Genomic DNA, 21402 nt, shown 5'->3' with positions numbered 1-21402 from the left:
GGGAGGGGGCGTATACATACACTCACAAAATATGCCCCGGCATATACCGATTCGTTGGGAATTCCGCAGAGAAAACACGAGGTGCGTGTACAGTTAAGTAGTAGTACTGAATAGAATTCCTTCTTACACATATTTTTACGACAAAATATGTGTAGTGCACTCACATGATTTCTTTCATATATATCATACTTACCAACTTTTCATTCAGGAATTATACATAATCACCGGCAAAAGTGATAAATGTAGGAAAATTTATCAAACTTGCCGAGACGATTGATGATTATGCGTAACAACCAGCGATTACGGATGATTACCGATTTACCACGTGTATGTGCGTCTCTGCGTCACCGTAAATGTGATAAATCGATTATTATACACAATAAACGGTTATTATGCTACTTACCAATCGCTTTAGTAAGTTTGATAATTTTATGACTTTTATCGACGAATATCTATAACACTCACACACAAGCGTCGCTAGTAAATTTGATAAATACCTGAAATATATAGGCCTATAGTTTGAATCTGTGATTGTGCATAATTCCTCAGGGTAATTGGTGCATTTGATAAATATGAAAAATATTCCAAACGAGTCTAGAATGTGTGATTATTTTAGTCGGACACACCGATAAAATGATAAAGTTTTGTAATCGTACCCGATATATTGATACAATACATGCATGAATTTTCATTGTAAACTATATCATATATTAAGATTTATCACGTTCAACAACGACGCGACGCTTGGGTACTATGCATGATCAGTGGTAGAAGTTATAATTTTTTAGTGCTACTTAAATTTACTAAGAACGCTTAGGTACAAAGCATAACCACCGGAAAAAGTGGTTAATTTAAGGGCAATTTAGCAAACTCACCAGGTGCTCGGTGATTATGCATAATAACTAGTTATCACATGTACCGTAACCTATATACTGTATATTAAAAACTCTATGTTCCTTATTTCACATATTTTCAAAACTTTTCCGTTTATAAGTAATAAATATCAAGTTAACACATTGACATCAAGAATGAATTAGCTGTATTACTTCTCTTAACACAAGGTGGACAAGGTGTGCATGGAGGACATGGTTTAACTATGAGAGAAAAAAGAAAAATAGAGTCATCTACATACAAAAGCAAAGTACAAAAAAGCAAAGTAAACAACAACAAAAAAATAAATAAACAAAAAAAATCGTTAATTTATTGTGACATGAATGTCGCTCTCCACTTGTTAATACAAGATATACAGAAGACTGGATGTTGTGAAGATATTTATTATTTGAGATGTTAATTTTTTAAGGAAGGAAAAAACTCATCTCTGTCTCTACCGGGAGTCGAACCCGGGTCCCTCGATTGCCGGACGAGTGCTCTGAACATATATACGCTCTAGAGAAGGAAAATCTCTATCTCCTCTGTAGCTTAGTGGTCAGAGCACTCGTCCGGCAATCGAGGGACCCGGGTTCGACTCCCGGTAGAGGCAGAGATGAGTTTTTTCCTTCCTTAAAAAATTAACATCTCAAATAATAAATATCTTCACAACATCCAGTCTTCTGTATATCTTGTGTTAATTTATTATTTTCTACAAACATATTGTGACATTTCTTCTTTTTCCTCTTTTAATGATAAGCTATTATTTAATTTAAAAGACATTTTTTGAAAATGTTGTGTATAAAGTGTGAAACGTTACATAATGTGAATAGGGTGATGATCATGTGAACGCAAACAAACCTTAAATTCATTCAGGTAAAGGGGGAAATTCGGCACCAATACTTTTGGTTCAGATAGAGCAAGAAATTAAATGCAGTTAGAGGCAGAAAAATTCAAAGGTTTAAAGAAAATTTAAAATAGCATGTTCCAGAAAATTTTCGTGCACCAACCCCATTTCAATAAAATTGATCCGAAATATAGGTGTCTTTGTTACGGTTGGTGCGACTGAACGATTAATCATGTCGATTAACCAATCAATTGTTTTAACCGCAGTTAAAACCTTTAGTTGGGTTAATCTAATCGATGAATTCAATTGAAATTTACATTGATAGTTTGTAAATTAATTTATTTTACGAAACCCATTAAATGTTTTATATATATATAAATTATGTTTCTAAATATAGCATTGAATGAAAGTATTTGAAAATATTTAACGAAACGTACGTAAGGATTTAAAAGTATTTGCTATTTTAATTTTTATGCAGCTTAGGACGTTAGTCGAGATACAGTTTGGCATAAATTTAGTAGATTCTGGAAGTTTGTTTCTATATAATCACTGACTGAAATTCTAAGGGTGTCTTTAACTTGCACCTTGTAATATACGAAAGATTATCGTTTATCCGACATAAACGGGCCGGCAGAACGTCGGATAAGCGTAAATATTGGATAATGGGAAGGTGTTAAGAAAAAGTCCTGTAAACGTCAAACTGATATAATTTTACACATTACGAACCTAATTATCATGTTTTTATCATGTTAATTATCGACTTTTAAGCAACACAGTAATGTTTGTCAAATTAGCACACATGGACTGTAACAGACGATAAACCGTAAACAATGTTGAACTACACTGCACTGTACTGAGTAGTGAGTTGTAACAGTGAGAGTGATGGGGTGAATGACACACACGTTAGTGTAGACGGGTGCACCGCTGTAAAGTCGTGAGTAACAAAAAATAATCTACGCTCACGCTAGCAACTTGCAATTCTTGCTGCCGATTCATCTAGATTTTTTTTTGTGTTATTTTTAAGATGAGACGTCGTATAATATGGAATGTCGTTATTATTACTATACTTCAACTCAAACCGCAGTCCAAATCTCTGATTACCCTGTTTCGTAGAAAGCATAAGCAAACTAATGTTAAATTTCAAGAAATATTCGAGTATTCAAAAATTTATTCGTGTATTCAAAAAATCATTAGCTGCAGATTGGTCATGTTATATTCAGAGAAAACATTTATTATATTCATCCATAAGTATAGTACTAGTACAGCAGTAAAATAATATCAAATGCACTCACTAGGACAGCAAGAACAGCCGGTTTTCAAAATTCCTATAGAAAAACCATCGATTGTTATAATGAACTATAAAGTATGGAATTTTGTTCATAATATGGCACAGACATTGCAATGTCAAATCTAACCTATACATACACGGTGCAGTCTTCTCTTAGATACGTATACATACCATTTATGTTTTTCGTAAATTTTTTTTCTGTATGATTGGAAGAATGTTTCTAGCAGCAACGGTTCGAAAGATAGACGGTGTATAAGGATAACACTTAACACTCTACATAAAAATACTAATAGAGCTCAGGCTTTCATTAAAAGCCACCAAATGGGATGGAAATTTTAGAGCAGGACGAAACACAATTTGATGTGGAAATGACAAATTTCATATGAGTTTAATGTGTTGGACATAAATATCACCTTCACAATTTTTTTTCCACAAAATTTGCTCAGCATTCTTTATGATCCTGTCAAATATGTATATCTTATTGTATTATTATGGTGGTCGACTGGAGAGTGATTCCTGTATGTTCCCAACTTCGAGACCAAAATGCGAGCCGATCCCCCCCCTCCCCCCCCCCGGTTAGAAAATTTTGCCACAGAGAGCAACAGGCATACAACGGACAATCATTCAATCATTACATTTCAGTCATAGTTAGAAAAAATGATGGCAGATGGCAGCACTACACGTAGCATGCATTACACAGAAACAAACTCTATATTAGATCCACAACACGTACACGCACATTCCGGCACGTATGAATTCATTAGAAATTGCGTGTATTTCTTATGCTAATTATATAATCAAATATGATTTTCACACGCAGCGTGGCGTGAAAGTGAAGAGTTAGGAGACTTCTGCTTCATTTGAACATGACCGTAGTAAAAATTGAAATAACTCTGGAATTTCCGTTATTCGTGGATATACAGACAAAGCTCGATTCAACACATCCATCGGATTTGAAGATTTTCAGCGCTGTGATGAGAGTTAAATAAGCGTGATATGGAATCATGGTTACGATTTTTAAAAACTTCGCGAATGACAGATGTTCCTTACGAACAAGCTCCGTGTGTGTGTGTGTGTGTGTGTGTGTGTGTGTGTGTGTGTGGGGGGGGGAATTTGTATTACTTATACTTATAGAGGAATACCACGGACCTCTTTACGGAATAATGTAATATTTATTAATTATTTACCATTATACTTTTTGTAGGAAGCTTGTTTTCATTTCCAATTACGCAGTGGAGTTTTCAGTTTCAATTGTTGTACCTGTTCCATTCGTACATCAAAGTTTTGAATTAAACAAACTTAATTTGGAATTTTGAAACATCTCCAAAGACCTCCAAGGGTTAGTGAACCTCCGATTGGTATAATGGAACCACTGGCATAAATGAAATCGTAAACTTATTTTCCTTTCGTTTTAGATATCCTTAAATCTGGGATACAATCTATATTATTTCAGATTTTTCATCAGATTCAGTCTTTTTTAGTCTTTTAACTTTTAGATTTTTTTGTGTGAATAACTAACCTTTATATGATAACACAAAGCTATGAACTGAATCAGTTCCCAATCTGCACCACATTAGAGTGTTTCTTATTGCATCTTTGTATACGTTGTCATTTCATATTATTTCTAGAGTGATTGAAATATTCTTATGAGATTTTTTCTCAATATACACAAGATTGAGTGTGAATATGACGTAACAGAAATCATTTTGTATTATTTCAGTTGAAGCCATGATTTCCAACGTAAAATCTCTCACGGAAACCTTGATGGTTATGAGGCTGTTCCACGGAACCATTGTGGCAGCTCCATGAAACCCATGAAATATCTAACTAATATGGTGGGCATCAAGGCTACTACTACTAAACCAGACATGCACCTCGTCCATATTCCTCTGCGGAACCTTTAACGAACTGGTACGTGTTGGAATGTGTGTGTACATATAGTGAACCTTCTGAGAAGTTTTTTTCTGTGTAATGCTTATTGTGTAGTGCTGCCATCTGCAATCAATTTCTTTCAACCATGAGTTATTCCTCAAGTCATAGAGCGTGAAGTATAATGAATGAATAATTATAGCGCCTCGAAGTTAGGAACAGCAGAAAACCAACTTCAGCCGATCACCACTGCGACGACGGTGGGGTTTGAACCCGGATCCTCGCGATGCTAGCCCGTCACTATGGCCACTCGACCACTACAGCGGCAATATGTCAATAGATATGTTCAGCCTGGGTGTCAAGGCTGCACATATCAATTGCCTGAGAGTCCCGGCGAGGAATTCGACCGGGCATGTATTTTTTTCTACCACATAGCATGACGCGGCAAGTAAACATATATTTAATTTTTTATTTAATTGTTTTTCATCGACGATCATACAAGTGTTCCTACACATACACGCGTGAAATTCCACAGAAATGCTTTCTTTAGCAGAAATGATAGAAGTGTGTAGTCAAAGTAGTTTGATCCATTTTCACGATTCTAATATTTAGCAGCCAGGTGCGGCTATGATAAAAATTTATACAATGCATATTATTTATATAATATATATTATTATGTTACATAAATGTATACAAAATTGTGCATCAAACTCACGGAGACGATTGGCGATTATGCATAATAGCCGATTTTTTTATCACGTTTACCGTAACACATAGGCAATACTAAAACATTTTCAACCTCTTGCCTTTAGGTCTGCCTCACATTTAGTGACGGAATCGTGATCTTAGCCAATGAGCATAAACCTATGTAAAAAAAATCCTATGTATAGAGAGAGATATGTGGCTTTTTCTCAGCCCAAGTTATTACTGAAATAGATATTTTCTGGATATTATGCTTATATTACGTGAACTCGGAAAGGAAAGTCATCCCGTCCCGGCGGAGACAAGATGACTTTTCTTTCCGAGTACAACTCAGTAATATCCAGAAAATATCGGTTTCCTTCAAATCGTATATATAGTAAGGAATAATCTTGAGGAGTTATAAAGGCCTCCTATACCTCCTCTAAGGCAGTAACGCTGCCTGGATACCCCCGGGTGCTGAAGTGCTTACATTGCTTCTGGCGACACATAGTAAAAAAAAAAAAGAAATAATCACTCTTTAAATTCGTGGTTTTATCTCTGTAGTTTGCGTAGCGTTACATATTTTTTTAAGATTTTTAAAGCAAACACACATCAAGGATTTACTACTCACTTAAGTCCTCTATGGTCGATACACAATCGGAACATAATGTCCAAAATGAAGATGGTGGTCCTTCTGGTACTGCAAGGAATAAAACTTTATATAAATGGGTGGTTTCAAGAATAAAAGAAGTAAATTATTTATATAGTAAATAAATCGAAAAAGATTGCTCAAAATTGCGTTTACAAATTTTTTAGCTCTTAATTTCTTCAGCATCATCTGTTTGAAAATATAAATGTTTTGAACTTTAAATGCTCAGCAGAGAAGTCCACCTTAACATTATCAAAGATATAAATGGAGTACATAATTAACCTTTGCATATTCGGTGGACCTGATTTGAGGATAGATACATTTTATCTAATAATAATTAGTTATAATTGACAGTATTGCATTTAGTCCTAGTCGAGAATGTCAGAATGATTTTGTATACTATTTTTAATACGAGACTTCATACTTCATCGTATTGTACTATACTTCAATACCTTTATGATTAAATACATCTAATCTTAAATGTTTGGCTTCAATAATTTTTTTTTTTTGAATTGTCCCAGGTCTGATGTCTGTAATATAGTCTTTTAACTACACAAAATACATCGCGAAAATTATAAATCTTATTGAACTCATCGAATAAACAGGCTGTTGTCCTGTACAAGACCAATCTGTATTGAATAATTTACGTATTATAGTCCCAGCTCCCACATAAAATAATCCATATACTCTTTGTGTCGAGCATTGGTATGCCATATCTTGTAGCCACACAAAGTTTTTATTCATTGATTAAAATACTACTCGTGCTCAAAATATTTCTGGTGATTGATATTGTTTGGAGTGAATTTTAGATTTATAGGAAATACTGTATATTACAAAGAAGATTGAAACTAATTTGCGATTTGTATATTCACATATACATATCTCCGGAAATTGGAGGCATACATTTTTCACTTATGAAATGAAGTATTTAAAGCATGATTATTTTTTCAGATATGCAACTATAACTGAGTTAATTGAAAGGAATTCTACAAATTATGTTAATCGAAAAAAAGTATGCAATACCTTCGTCTAAGTAGGATTTACATGTGGTATCTATAGAAAAAGAAATAATCATTAATAACAAATTCTCAATTGAAGATTAAGGTAGTGAAATTCATTAAAAAAATATGTTCATAAGTTCACACGAAAATTCAAAAATTTTGGAGATTCGGTATCTTTGTATATTTTAACAGCATTGAAAGCTATTATGTGTTATGTGTAAAACATAATTTCATACAAATTGATATCATCAAATAACACCATCAAACTAGAGAGTTAAATAATAAAGCCCAAGAAAATTAATATAAAATAATAATATAAGAATATCTCACTCACGAAAAATAATTTTAACTTTATATGAAATACATATGAGAGTGCATTTTTATTAAATTTTGAAAAAAAAATTTTTCTTTCAGTTCTAGGAGATTTTTATCAACGCTCAATCTATATACAGTACTAGCCTATAATACCAGGCGCTGCCCAGGTTTTCTTTAATGAGGCTTGTGGATTACGTGATATCTCCCTCTTTCTTTGAGAGACATGCAGACCGTGTCAAAGTAAACCAATATGGCGACTTCCTGCGCGACTCATGAAAGAAACAAATCTAGATTTAAAGAAAAACGTAGAAATGAATATATTTTTTCCCCTTTTTAAGGGGCGCCAAGTATTTCGATCCCCTGCCCCCTTTGAACTTCCAGTTATTCATCTGCTTGTTTCAGCTTTCGAAAATGCTTTAATTAAAGCTGTGGAATTTTTTCGATGTATTTTTTACGGGCCCATAATTAATTTTAAAACAACCTAACCCACATGAATTTGTGCAGTTGCATATTAAAAGACAATACGGAGACATCTTCTCAAGCATGAAAATTAAATAAAATGTTGAAATCAATGTTATTGCACTCAAATGAAAGTGGTGCAAGTCCATAAAAACTGTTTTTAAGACATCTAGTCTTAAGTTATAAGTAGATGACAAAATCTAGTATATATTTTTTTCAAATTCAATCAAGTTTTATTTTCAAACAGTTAAACTGTGGGATTAATTTCACTACTGCTCAGAATAAACCTGACGTTGTAGAATGTGCTAAAACTAAATTTACGATTATTTCAATTTCTGGACTCGCACCATTTGTATTCTGAACGCCTCAAATAAGATTGGGAAATTCTGTGCTGGTTTTCATCATATGAACGGTCACAGCAGTGATAAGACAGATTCAGATGATGATGATTTACATTAAAAACTGGTAATTAAAAATATTGATGAAAAAAATCCTGTTAATTATTTATTTTTAAAAAAGAATGTCAATAACTATGAAATGATGCTTTTTTGTACTTTCTTTTCAACAGTGAGAAATGATTTTTGCAAGGAAATAACTAAATCCAATTAAATTTATGTTAATATTTTTCGGGCATGTAAAATATTGATTCAAACATGTATTATTTTAAATCACATGCCCGATCGGGCATGTAAAGTTTTTGAGATTTGTCCAGCACTGGACACGGTCCTCTTTCGTTTACAACTTACAAAAAGTTTTCAACCCACCCAGCCATTTCTGAAAAAAAAGGTCTGTCTTCTGAAAGGCAATCCTCATAACAGAATTGAAGTTATTTATAATAAGGTCTTCGTGAGAGATGGAACCGCAAATCATCATCATTAATACCATATCATATTGATATGTATAATTTTGTCATTCCCGATATAATTATCATATAAATTTCACAAATATTTTAAACATGTCATGTAAATACATACAATAGTCTTCATCTTCACTAACTGTTGTTGCAGTTGAATCTGAAATAAATAAATAAACCACTCAAAAATCTCAGTTTTAGCGCTAAATTTGATTCATATATTTGTGTTTGACTTATTAAAATATGCATAGTCGTATTCAATATATATTTCTAGGGAAAATTTTAGCACGATAAAATAAGAATCCCACACATAATTGGAAATATAGAAATATGGGAATCTTTATTATCTAGTAGTGATGGCGATAGGAGATAAGAAAGGGGGTAAACCCACATTTTTTTTTAAACAAGCTTCACCTAAATTAGCTAAATTACTTCATTCGAAACAAAAACAGTAGTGTATATATATATATAAACATCGGAGTTCATTGTAAAGGATCGTTATGTGCTTCACGAAAAATTTAAATGAATGTGACTACATATAACTTTTATCAGGGTTTTCAAACTGAAACAGCAACCTACCAAACCGAATAAATGCCTTTCTACGACAGTGACAACTAAGCAGAGTTTGCCTCAAAATCGGTTTCTTACTCCTTTTTTTTTGTCACTTGTGGTTAAAATGGTACTGGAGTGAACGTTCCAAAAACCTTAGTTGGCAAATGAACTTTCCCAGCGTAACTTTCGTTACTTAAACTGTTCCGTTTGGGTATATAGGATTTTATGGTGACTTTTAAGCATATGGCAATGCTGTTAACATGCTCTTTTTTCAATGGGAGCCATAAAAATAGTCTGTTCCTCTTTCTCATACTTTTTCATAGTGTCGACTTAACCGAAATTAGTGACGAGTAAACAAGGGTTTAATAACATTGTGGTCTATGAGAGCTGGAAGGGTCTGAAGAAAAATGACGACTTAACCGGAGTGACGAGTTATCAGGATGACGACTTAATGAGGTTTTACTGTATTTACTCAGTATCCGAGTTTTATAAAAAAAAAAGATAGAGATAATTTTACAAACCCCGAGAATTCTATGTAAGAAATTTCAGAAACAATAGTAGAGTTAAAATCTCAAATCAAAAACTAATGTACAAATACAAAATCAACTAACTCGAGAAAAACTCATGTTCTGAACTTCGTGAAAGCATCAGATTCAAACATCGCAAATAATTCAAGCAATGAATGAATGAGGGCCAGCGATCCCGTTACCGAGACCGCTTCAAGCCTAGCTTCGTGCCACAGTCTGGAAGAAAAAATAACCAACAACTAGTCTTCAACTATCAGAGGAAGAAATGGACAATTTGGATGAAAATTACAACAGGAAAGCACTTATACAATTATATACACAGTAGGCAAATTGTACATAAAAATAGCTTTCATCCTAGAAAACTTTGAGTTAATTTTCAAAACAGGTTTTAGTATAGAAAAGCGCCCAACTTAAATTAAAACTACAAATCTAGGCCAAAAGAAGATTTTCAAAAATCTAAACGGAAATAAACCCAATTGTCGAAAGCAAACGTAATGCAGGCATGCAGTATATGAGAACATTTTTTTTTTGCAAATTTTTATCGCTGGAAGATTCAAGATGAATTTTGAATCTTCTAGAGAAGGTGTAGTTTTATCCTATTTAAGAAATAAACTCAAAAGAAATCAGGACAAAAACGTAGGGTTATTTATAGAATCTCATCCACATCAAAATAGTTAAACTAAGCTTTACAAATATTACGAATGATGGACTTCAAAATAATTTGAATTATGGACGAGAAATTATAGGGAGGAATGCTTGCATAGCAATGGGATTTTTTGAAACTTTTTGGGCATTAATAATGAAAGTAAAAAAAAAGAATATGTTCAAGCAGGGTGTCACAAACAAACAGCCAATAGGCCAGATAAAAATGCACTGCAATTGTTATCTAGGGAGGGAGCGGCGTATATAATTCAAAATGCGCATTTCTTTCTACCTATTTTATTGCCTGCGCCAGGGCTATTTTGATGCAAGAATATGATTGATTTTTCTAGAACCTGGACATTTGAGTCATTCAGCTAGGCTGTATAAATACTTTGTGAATATGTACATTGAAATACAAGAAATCATTGTTACTTATAATATTTTTAGCTTATAATTAAGTTCTAATTGGTATAATAACAAAAATAATTATCAAATGAGATATACTTACCACCAACATCAGATTTTACATCCCTCTTCTGTTTTTTGGCCTTTTGACGTTCTGACTCTAGAAACGAACGACAAGGTATATATTAACACAGAATGAGATTGTCAGTAATAAAGAATTGCACATTCCTGCATATTTTAAATAGCTTAGATTTACTGATTTACTTTTAGATTATGATCAAAGTGAACCTCAGAAGACAAATATAATTAATGAAGTAAAAACTGGATAAACAACATGCAATTTCCAAAATTATTGTATGAAAATTTAGTAAATTATTGTATGAAAAGTTAGTAAATTATTGTATGAAAAGTTAGTAAATTATTGTATGAAAATTTAGTAAATTATTGTATGAAAATTTAGTAAATTATTGAACGACAATTTCGAAAATTATTAAATGACAATTTCGTAAATTCCTAAAAGACAATTTCGTAAATTACTAAAAGACAATTTCGTAAATTACTAAAAGACAATTTCGTAAATTACTAAAAGACAATTTCGTAAATTACTAAAAGGCAATTTCGTAAATTACTAAAAGACAATTTTTGAAGTTATTAAACGATATTCAACAATTCAAGATGTTGTTAAATGGCATTGCAAGATGTTATTAAATGACAATGCAAGAAGTTATTAAATGGAAATTTTAAAAATTAATATATCACAATCATATATCAACTAATTAAATAAAATTGATAATGTTTGGAATTCACTTTGACTATTGGCAAGCATTTTCGAATTACCAGCAGAAACTTTTGACAACTTGTAGAAATTTCAAACTATTTGCAGCATTTTTATAATTTTCAATCCATTTGTATAATTTTCTCACTATTCGAAGAATTTTTGAACTATTCATACAATTTTGAAACTATTTGTACTGTTCAATTCTAGAATAAGACAAAACATTGATTACATGCAAGTTCAATTTCATCCTGGAAAAGCACAGCGGATACGTAGATGCGGCGCGAACACACATTTAACAAATCTTTTCTCTACATTTTTTCCACAACTACTCTACTTACTCAATTACGCAGATGCGAATTTGCTGCTTGGAGAAAAAAAAAATACCCGTATGTGCAAATTTCATTCGCCAATAATGAAAAATGATATAAAAAGAAAGGGCATGTTTTGTGATTATTATTATCTATTTTTTTTAGAAAAATACTGATTTTTTTCTGCTTGCATCTATAAAACATTTCAAAATTGTAAAGTATATATTTTTTACAAAATAATTTTCTAACTAATTATTTAAACTAATTTTAACTTAATTATTCAAACTAATTTTAACTTCATTATTCAAACTAATTTTAACTAATTATTTTTTACAAACTGATTTGCCACTGGAATGGATGAAATATAGATAAATATTACAATTCATCTATATTCCATCCATTCCAGTGTCAAATGAAACCTCATTAAGAAACTCTTTGGGTTTTAACGTAAAAATCAACGGATTATACAAAAATGCAATGAATGAATAGTAAATGATAAAATAAAAATTAAGAAACACAAAAACGTGATCGAGAAAATGATACCTTCAGGGTTTTGGTCTTTTGGTGTGGCTAAAAAAACACAAATGAAGAAAAATGATTGGAATTAAAATTCTTAATTTTTGAATATTTCAAATAATTTCCAATTTATTGTAGATCAATGAAGTACTGGGCGTTCAAAAATGTCCCAAGATTAATAGCGGAATTTCGTCAGCTGCATGAAAATTCCAACTACATGAATCCACGGTCTGGTGCAGCATGAATTGGTGCAACTTTTCCAATCCAACGGACGAATGAAATCAAAAAAGTAAATACTTTTAACCTTTAACAGGCCTGATGGGATCATTTCAATCCCACGCATTCTTCATTTGGACACCCGTTGGGAAAGAAATGCATCTGAACCATCATAGTTTCAGTACCTTTCAAGCTTGTTGTTTACGCGTGTTTAACAAATTTATGATGTTACTAGTACTCTTTCCTTCCTCTATAACATTGATCAAAGTTTGGATGGGGGTCAATTGATCCCACCACACCATTTGCATGAGCCTTTTTTTGTCTCACAACCAGTGCTCAGATAGAAATGACGTATCAGAAGAGAGCCAGTTTTCTCGATAATGGTTTCAAATAAATGGTGAAGCATTGGATATCCGAGATGATGATAGTGTTGTTAGTAAATTATACGTACGATCTCTCTGATCAACATGTTATGGTGTTGTTTGCAAAGATTGCGACATAGAATAAGACAAATTTTGGTGCTTTTGAAAATATAGTAAATATTATTTTAATTTGTAAACTTAATTTTCTGAGCATATTTCAATCATATCTGTTCATTTCTTAATCATGAAAATTGTTTAAAACAATTCGATATATACTTTAAAAAAAATTAAAAGTCATGTATCCCTCCATTTCAATCGGACATGTGTCTTAATGAAAGACAATTTTTGAGAAAATAATTAAAGAAATTTGAGAAATTATTTAGTGAGTTAATTGATTGATGAATGAAGTCATGTAAAAAACCCATTGCTTCTAAGAAAATTTCTTTTATTCAAATACAGGCAAAATGCCCAACGGCTGAGAAAAAGATGCCCATATCAAATATGTATGTCATATATTTAAAAAATACAGAAACTGAATTAAAAACGTAATTACAAAAACTGGATGATAAAATATTATACAATGCCCATAAAGAATACTTATTGTTATCTTATTCTAAGCATAGATAGCTTCTCGAGATTTACCCCAACATGTTTATCGTATTTCCTTTTAAATGTGTCAATTGTGTTAGCATTTACTACCTCCGGGGGTAAGCTATTCCATTTATTAACAACCCTGTTAGAGAAAAATTCCCTGAGACACCATAAATAACCCTTAAATGACGTTGTGAAAATTCTGTGCGTAACTGGCGTCGTGGGACCATTTTGACCCCAGAAAGTATTAAATGCCTTTTAAAAATAAACAAAAAGAGTCTTCATAAAAGCAAAGAGTTTTTTACATGCCTTCATCCATCTGTCAATTACTTCACTAGATAAGTTTTCAAATTTATTTAATTATTTTCTCTAAAATGGTATTTTATTAAGACACATATTCGATTGAAATGGAGGGATACATGACTTTTAAAAATGATTTAAATTATGTATTAACGTTTAGAAGTAATTTTATGATTAAACACAGAACAGATATGATTGAAATACACTCAGAAAATAAAATTTACAAATTAAAATTATATTTACTATATTTTCACAAGCAACAAAATTGGTCTTATTCCAAGTAGGAAACACAATACTTGCAAACAACACCATGAAATAATGATCACTAGAGCCCAGGAGATAAGGCCAAATGTTATATGCCCTTTTTTGCCTATTTTCAAACTTTTTTTTTGTGAAAATGCTTTTCCTGCCTAAAATGAATATTTTAACAGTTTTAAGTTTATTAGTAAATCTCACAGGGGCCAAATATGAAAAACTTGGATATTTTGAGCATTGAAAACAAAATAATTTAAAAAAATTTCGAAACAAAGCTTTTTCAAAATATTCCCAACTTTCAGTATTGATTACATTCGATCAGGTCCAACATGGCAAACTCTTGAAGCGTTTACACGAGATTGGAATTGGGGGCAACTTGCTGAATTGGATAAAATCGTGGTTGAGAGATAGGTCGCAACGAGTTATGGTGAACGGGGAATTCTCTGGTTGGACAGACGTCACAAGTGGAGTTACTCAAAGAACCGTCCTTGGCCCCCATACTTTTTCACTTCTTATCGATAAACTCAATCAGGGTATCGATGGGATTACTAGCAAATTCGCGGATGATGTGAAGCTAATGGGGGCAATCGGGAATGAAAGCGATAGGGAGTTGCTCCAGACCAACTTGGACAGGATTACAGCATGGGCAAATGAATGGAGCATGACGTTTAGCGTTGATAAGTGCATGGTCGCTCATTTTGGTTCGAACAACCCACGGTTCTCTTGCTAGTTGAATGCTGTCACTATCCCGGATGCAACTAGGGTCACCGATTTGCGAATTCTCATTGACGAACGACTTAGGTTTTCTGAACATTGTTCAGCGGTGGTCAAAAAAGCGAATAGAATGCTTGGTCTCATTTTCAAAAAGGTCTCTTCGCGTTCTCCTTAAGTCATTCTTCCGCTTTTTTGAGGCTTAGTTCGTCCTGGACTGGAGTATGCTGTAAGGTTTTGGAGACCATACCTACAGAGGGACATAGACTTGGTTGAAAGGGTGCAGAGAAGAGCTAACGCGTGTATATGTTTACATTGGATGAACGCAGGTGTCGAGGAGATATGATCGAAGTGTTCAACAAAATTTTTGAATGGGATGGATAGGATGGACCATGACCTTTTAGTACGCCGTCAATCGACTGCTTTTACAAGGGGACACCAGTATCGATTGATGAGGGACAATGCGAGGTTATGGTGTCGCAGGGAGTTTTTCTCTAATAGAGTTTTTAATGAATGGAATAGCTTACCCCCGGAGGTAGTAAATTGTAACACAATTGACACGTTTAAAAAGACATACGATAAACATGTTGGGGTAAATCGAGAAGCTATCCATACTTAGAATAAGACAACCATAAGTGTTCATTATGGGCATTGTATAATATTTTATCATGTGTATATATTGTTTATAATTATTTTTGTTAATTGCATTTTTAATTGGGTTGTTGTATTTTTGAAATATACGACATCCATATTTTTATGGGCATCTTTTTCTCATCCACTTCATTAGGCATTTTGCCTGTTGTGGCGTTGTGTTTGTGTTTGTATTTATTTGTATTATCATCAGAACCCCCCGCCCCTTCCATTCCTACCTCCATTTAAACTCGAATAAGTGATCTGTGAGATAGATAACTTGGTGTTGCCAACTTTGCTTTGACCGGATGATGTTAGACGTGGAAGATTTTGTTTCAAGTGGACGCAGCGCACGTTAGTAAAGCAGAGGAAAAATTATATAAATTTGCTCCTCCACATGATTCACATAACATGTGCGCAGGCATTAAAATACATTGTATATTTATAGCTGACTGATGACTGTCTCAAGAGGTCATCATTTGAGGTCATGGCTCACTCAAAGCGGGAAAGGGGCAAACAGGGCTCTGGGTACCCATGTGGTTATAATTTTATTAATTACACCATAAATGTACTGTAAACAATCATGGCTTAGTTTATTTTACATACATATTCAGTATTCGATTAAATTGACCAGAGCCACCTTCAGGGGTGTGTGACAGATGCGGATACACAGGGCCCCGCGCTTGAAGGAGCTCGCATATGTGGTAATATGAAAAAAAATAAAAAGCTAAAACTAAGCTATATGTTTCAACTATAGAAATGGCAATGATTGTTCCAAACTTTACAACAAATAAGCGAGAATTATTCTTAACAGGCTGCAGCCTCACATATCATTATCTCTACGGGCTCCACGTCTACTAATGGTGGCCCTGGAATTGGTACATTCTGAGGGTACACTAACATCTTATTTTGGGTTTGAAATCGATTTAACTTGGATAAAAATGCAGTTATTATAAACTGTAATAAAACAGTGGACGGATTAAGTGCAACCAATTTTTCAGCTAGTTTTTGGCCCCTTCATACCTTAGTTTTTAATAGTTATATTTCTTTCGTTCCATAAATTTTAAATGCCTTTTTCAGTGGCTATTTTGGGCATATTTAGTGCCTTTTTTGCCTGCTTATTTCGACCATTTTTAGTGCTAAACTTCCGGACTCTAATGATTACACAGAACTTACGTACAGTTCACCAACAACACTATCTTCATGCTCACCACGGATATTTGAGTTTCACCATTAATTTGAATCCATTATCGAGAAAACTGGCGCTCTTCCGAAACGCGATTTCTATCTCAACGAATTCTCTCGCGAATGGTGGGTCCTTATGACCCCACCGAAACTTTGACGAATGAAATAACGGAAAGAAAAAATAGAAAAACCTCATAAATTTGTCAAACACGTGTAAACAACTAGTTTGATAGGTACTGATAGCAGGATCCACCGGAAGTATTTCTTTCTCAAGCGAGTGACATGTTGAATGGTACGTGGGATCATTGACTCCACCAAGTCAGTTGAGGCATAACATAGAATTGTCCCTTACCAATCGATACTGGTGCCCCCTTGTAAATGCAGTCGATTGACGGTGTACACCTGTAGGTGTGTGTTCCTGACAGTCTGATTGAGTATCTAGCGTTGTGTCTGACGTTTCAATGCTGTCATCTATATTTCCAATTGGGAGTGAAGTGTAATGATTGAATATTTTTACCGTTGTATTTCAGTTACTATCTTCTGCAAGACTTTTTAACGGGAGATCGCTCGCATTCTCACCTCGAAGTTGGGAACCACAGAAAACTGACTACAGCCGACCACCACTGTGGCGACGGTGGGGTTTGAACCCGGGACCTCGTGATACGAGTCCGTCACTATGATCACTCAACCACCACAGTGGCTAAAACGAAGATTGCATCTTACATTAGTAAGTGCTCAAAATGTGCTCCGTCCATTGAGATATATGAAGAAGCACGGCGTGGGATGGAGAGCTGAACCCGCTCCAGCATGAACGGTGTTGTCACTGTTGTCACTGCCGCATGCAGAGCGGCTACGAGGTCTTCTTGCGAGTCAAACGTATGTCTATACACATGCGCTCTAAGATGGCCCCATAAAAAAAAATCTAAAGGGTTTAGATCAAGGGATCTAGCAGACCACTGTATTGGGCCACCGCGCCCAATCCACCGATTTGGGTATTCTTGATTTAACCACTCGCGGACATTCGATGCGTAATGGGCCGGTGGCCCATCATGCTGCAGCCAAAGATTTCGCAAGATAGCCAAGGGAAGGGCGTCAAGGAAGTCTGGGAGGCAATCTCTCAAGAAAACGAGGTAGTTTTAAGCAATCAGACGTTGTGGAAGCAGATATGGTCCCAGAAGATTGTTGTTTATAATGCCGCACCAAACATTAATTCCCCAACGAACCTGATGAGCATTTGGACGTGTTGCATAGGGATTTTTGAAAAATCCCAGATATGACTGTTATGGCTGTTAAAGACATCTTCACGAGTAAATGTTTCTATGTCAGTCCACAGAATCTTATTTAGGAAAGTGCTGTCATTGGAACGCTGTTGAAGCAGCCATTGACAGAATTCTTTCCTTCGCGGATAATTTTCTGATGAAAGTGTTTGCATCCGTGTGTAATGATACGGATGCAAAAACTCATCGTGAAAAACGTTTGAGACCGTTACGTGACTTGAATTTAATTCTCGTGCGATCGCTCGACTGCTGGACGTTGGATCCGATTCAACCAACGACAACACGTCATCTTCGAAAGCCGGTGTTCTTACGGACGATACTGGCCCAGCGTCTAAGTTTGGTTGTGGTAATACACATCTTGACTCGCGCAATCGCGGTCCAGTCGCAAAGTACCTTTATGGTCTGGGTGTTTTCGCGTTGGATACCGTTGACTGTATAACCTTGCTGCTTGCAAGGCACTCACGTGCATGTCACAATATTCTTGTATGCTGAATGCCATCAAATTAGAAATTATAACAATAAATAATTAGACGCAGTACTTTCTGGAGAATAAAACAAATCGACTAACGCTTATCTATAACCTTTGTAAAGCTAGCTTTGTGAGATGCAAACAAGCTGTTCTGACTTGTAAAAAAAGTTGTTTCTCTTTCCTGAAAAGTGCGAGGGAAAAAAACCGGTATTTATACCTCTTTCGTTTTCTGTATAGCAGGGCTAATACATTTTTAGCATTGTCTGAAACGTCAATTATACATTTGGTGTAAGCTTGGTGAATTTGGCCGGAATTTTAAGTGACGTAATCAATTTTAAAAGCGTTATAACTCATTAATTATCGGTCAGATCAAAAAATGGAAAAAACTTTTCCATATTAGTTTTTCCACAAGGAATGACGTGCGTAAGTATTGTGTGGTCGATAGTTACCACCCTGTATATCATGCACACACACTGGTATGGGAAAGCCCCGTTCACCTCCAAGATAAAAACAGTTGTATTTTTTTGTCGATATGTTAACAACATTGTTAGCTCTTATCGAAGTGAAGCTTCTTCATCTTACAGAAATACCACTCGCTCCCAATTATGAATATTTACTAATTTGACTAACCTCAAGAATTATTAGCAGTCGTATAAATCAGGATCTATCTATTATTTCTTGATTGTGGTTTCGGCAGGGATAATAACAAGTTAGTCTTTCAGCGCCGTCTTAATGCATGCGCATACAGGGGCCCTCAAGTGAGGAGGCATTCCTGAAAACGGTATCTTCGTGCAATTTTTGGCAGCAAGTATGTAATTTGGTTGGCATCTTTTCTAGGGAGTATTTCTAAGATAGCGCACATATTGGGACGAAGTTTCTAGAATTGCGACCAGGAAGGAAAATCGCATAGGGTTTATAAGTGCCCGCACATAGTAGAGGAATAGGAGAAGATGGCCGGAGGAGTGTTCTGATAGGTAAGGGTGTGATGATGATTTCTTCGCAGAAGTTCATTTTTATAAAGAGGAAATAAAAAAAGAAGGGAGAACGGACCAATATGCAGATAGTAAAAATCAGCAGATCGAGGTGAAACAAACATGTTTGTTTAAGACGCGCACCTCGATGAGTGGCCTCTTTCTTTCCTTCGTCTCGCTTCTCAAGTAAGTGCGGTGTAGACCAAAACAATACAATTTTTTGTCGCTAAAATCTATTATACACTCCGGTACCTCTTGGTAGTCCCACTATATGCGCGGCCTAGTAGGGCTTTAGAAAACTCATTTGACCAGGGGGGGGGGGGACTATGTTGCTTTAAAGAAAGCCCTGGTCTTTTTCCTATTCTATAGAATGCGATGAATATGGAACCCGATTATGGTAATTCTGTGGTCACAACTAGAATGAATGCTCTTTTCAATGTGTATGGATGTACCTATTTCATCTTTTATAGTGGAGATAACGTTAGTATGATAATAATTATTTATAATATACTCTAATAACATTCATAATATCTTCATCGCTGCCAGAGTCAATAGTAGTTTGATTTTTTTTTATCCCAGTTTGTGAGGCACAGGGGAATATTCTAACGAAAGATTCTGTCTTATACTTCTGTGAGGTTTAGTAACTGGATTCCCTGGTCTAGGTTACTCGAGATCGATTTGAGTGTCTCTGCGACTTGAGGGCCCAATTTTGCGTGGTTTCATCTTTATTCCAAGTCTGTACTTACCTGTTGGATAAGATGATATATATATATGAGTACTCAACATATGAAGAAAACAACAGCTAGACACGTTTTGGAACTCTATCAAGTTTCTTCAGTTGCAAACAAAAGTTGAAATATAGTTCCGAAACGTGTCTAACAGTTGTTTTCTTCACATTATTGCTTACCAACGTTATCAGTCTTATGTTTGACTTGAGTCTCCACTATATCAATACATATAGACCCAGGAATATTAATGTTTTAGTTTCATGGCGAGTATACAGCGTTATAGACTCAGAGCAATAAATTGAGGTACTATTTTGAACACTTTATATCATCGCAACTACAGTAAAACCTCGATAAGTCGTCACCTCTTGTTGTCGAAAAAGTATGACGACTTAAGCGGAGTGCCATCAGTTTTAATGTGCAATCTTGTGAAAATTGTATACATTTAAAGTAATAGGGCATTTATTAAAGTATGAATGAAAATAAAAATATCAATAAAATTTATAGGTAGCAAAAGAAAAATAATAGCAATTTTTTACCTTTTCTGATCTCTTATTACTTAACTTATTGTGGTAAAATTACTGGTACACTTTGATTTATACTAGTAATTTTTTTTAAATACTAACAGAGCAACTGTTCGAATAGGTAGCCTTTCTTCATAACAGAACTTTCTATTGCACATCAATTTTACATATGCATCAAATTTAATATTTTAGTGTTTTAATTCTTCATCAGTAGTTCATGATAAAACTGCAAGGTAATCTCGAACACAGGATCACGAACACTTTTAACTTGACGTGGGGGCCCTGGGCAGGGAAAAGTAAACAGAGAACCTCAACTTGGGAAAGAATGATTTTTTTCAACAAATATAGTTTGTTTAGATTTGAAACCCTAAATTAGTAGGGCCCATGCAGAAATGAGATTCAGCTCGAACAGCCCCTAACGTTTCAAAAACCTTAGTCGGCAGATGAACTTCCCCAGCGTAACTTTCGTTACTTAAACTAATCCCTTTGGGTATATAGGGTTTTATGGTGACTTTTAAGCAAATGGCAATGCTTTTAACAAGCTCGTTTTTTAATGGGAGCCATAAAAACAGTCTGTTCCTCTTTCTCAAATTTTTTCATAGTGACGAGTTAACCCAAATTAGTAACGA

The 21402-nt window shown here is 34.4% G+C and overlaps 1 protein-coding gene across 1 annotated transcript in view; it reads right to left on the bottom strand.

The window, feature by feature from the left end:
- LOC149078698 (uncharacterized) overlaps positions 1–21402 on the bottom strand; it is an 80644-nt gene that overhangs the window by 28314 nt on the left and 30928 nt on the right. Inside the window, exons 6-11 of the mRNA XM_089241394.1 lie at positions 11059–11115; positions 8951–8989; positions 7225–7254; positions 6184–6252; positions 3007–3039; positions 1047–1094 (exon numbers count right to left, since the gene is read on the bottom strand). Of these exons, the coding sequence (XP_089097520.1) occupies positions 1047–1094; positions 3007–3039; positions 6184–6252; positions 7225–7254; positions 8951–8989; positions 11059–11115 (276 nt within the window). The remainder of the gene's footprint in view (positions 1–1046; positions 1095–3006; positions 3040–6183; positions 6253–7224; positions 7255–8950; positions 8990–11058; positions 11116–21402) is intronic.

This window comes from Pholcus phalangioides, unplaced genomic scaffold, assembly GCF_987345545.1.
Source record: "Pholcus phalangioides strain wild (caught in Gottingen) unplaced genomic scaffold, Ppha-v1.0 ptg000013l_1, whole genome shotgun sequence".
Classification (NCBI taxonomy): Eukaryota; Metazoa; Arthropoda; class Arachnida; order Araneae; family Pholcidae; genus Pholcus; species Pholcus phalangioides.
The sequence above is the reverse complement of the archived record's forward strand: the minus strand, read 5'-3'. Positions and strand labels throughout refer to the sequence as shown.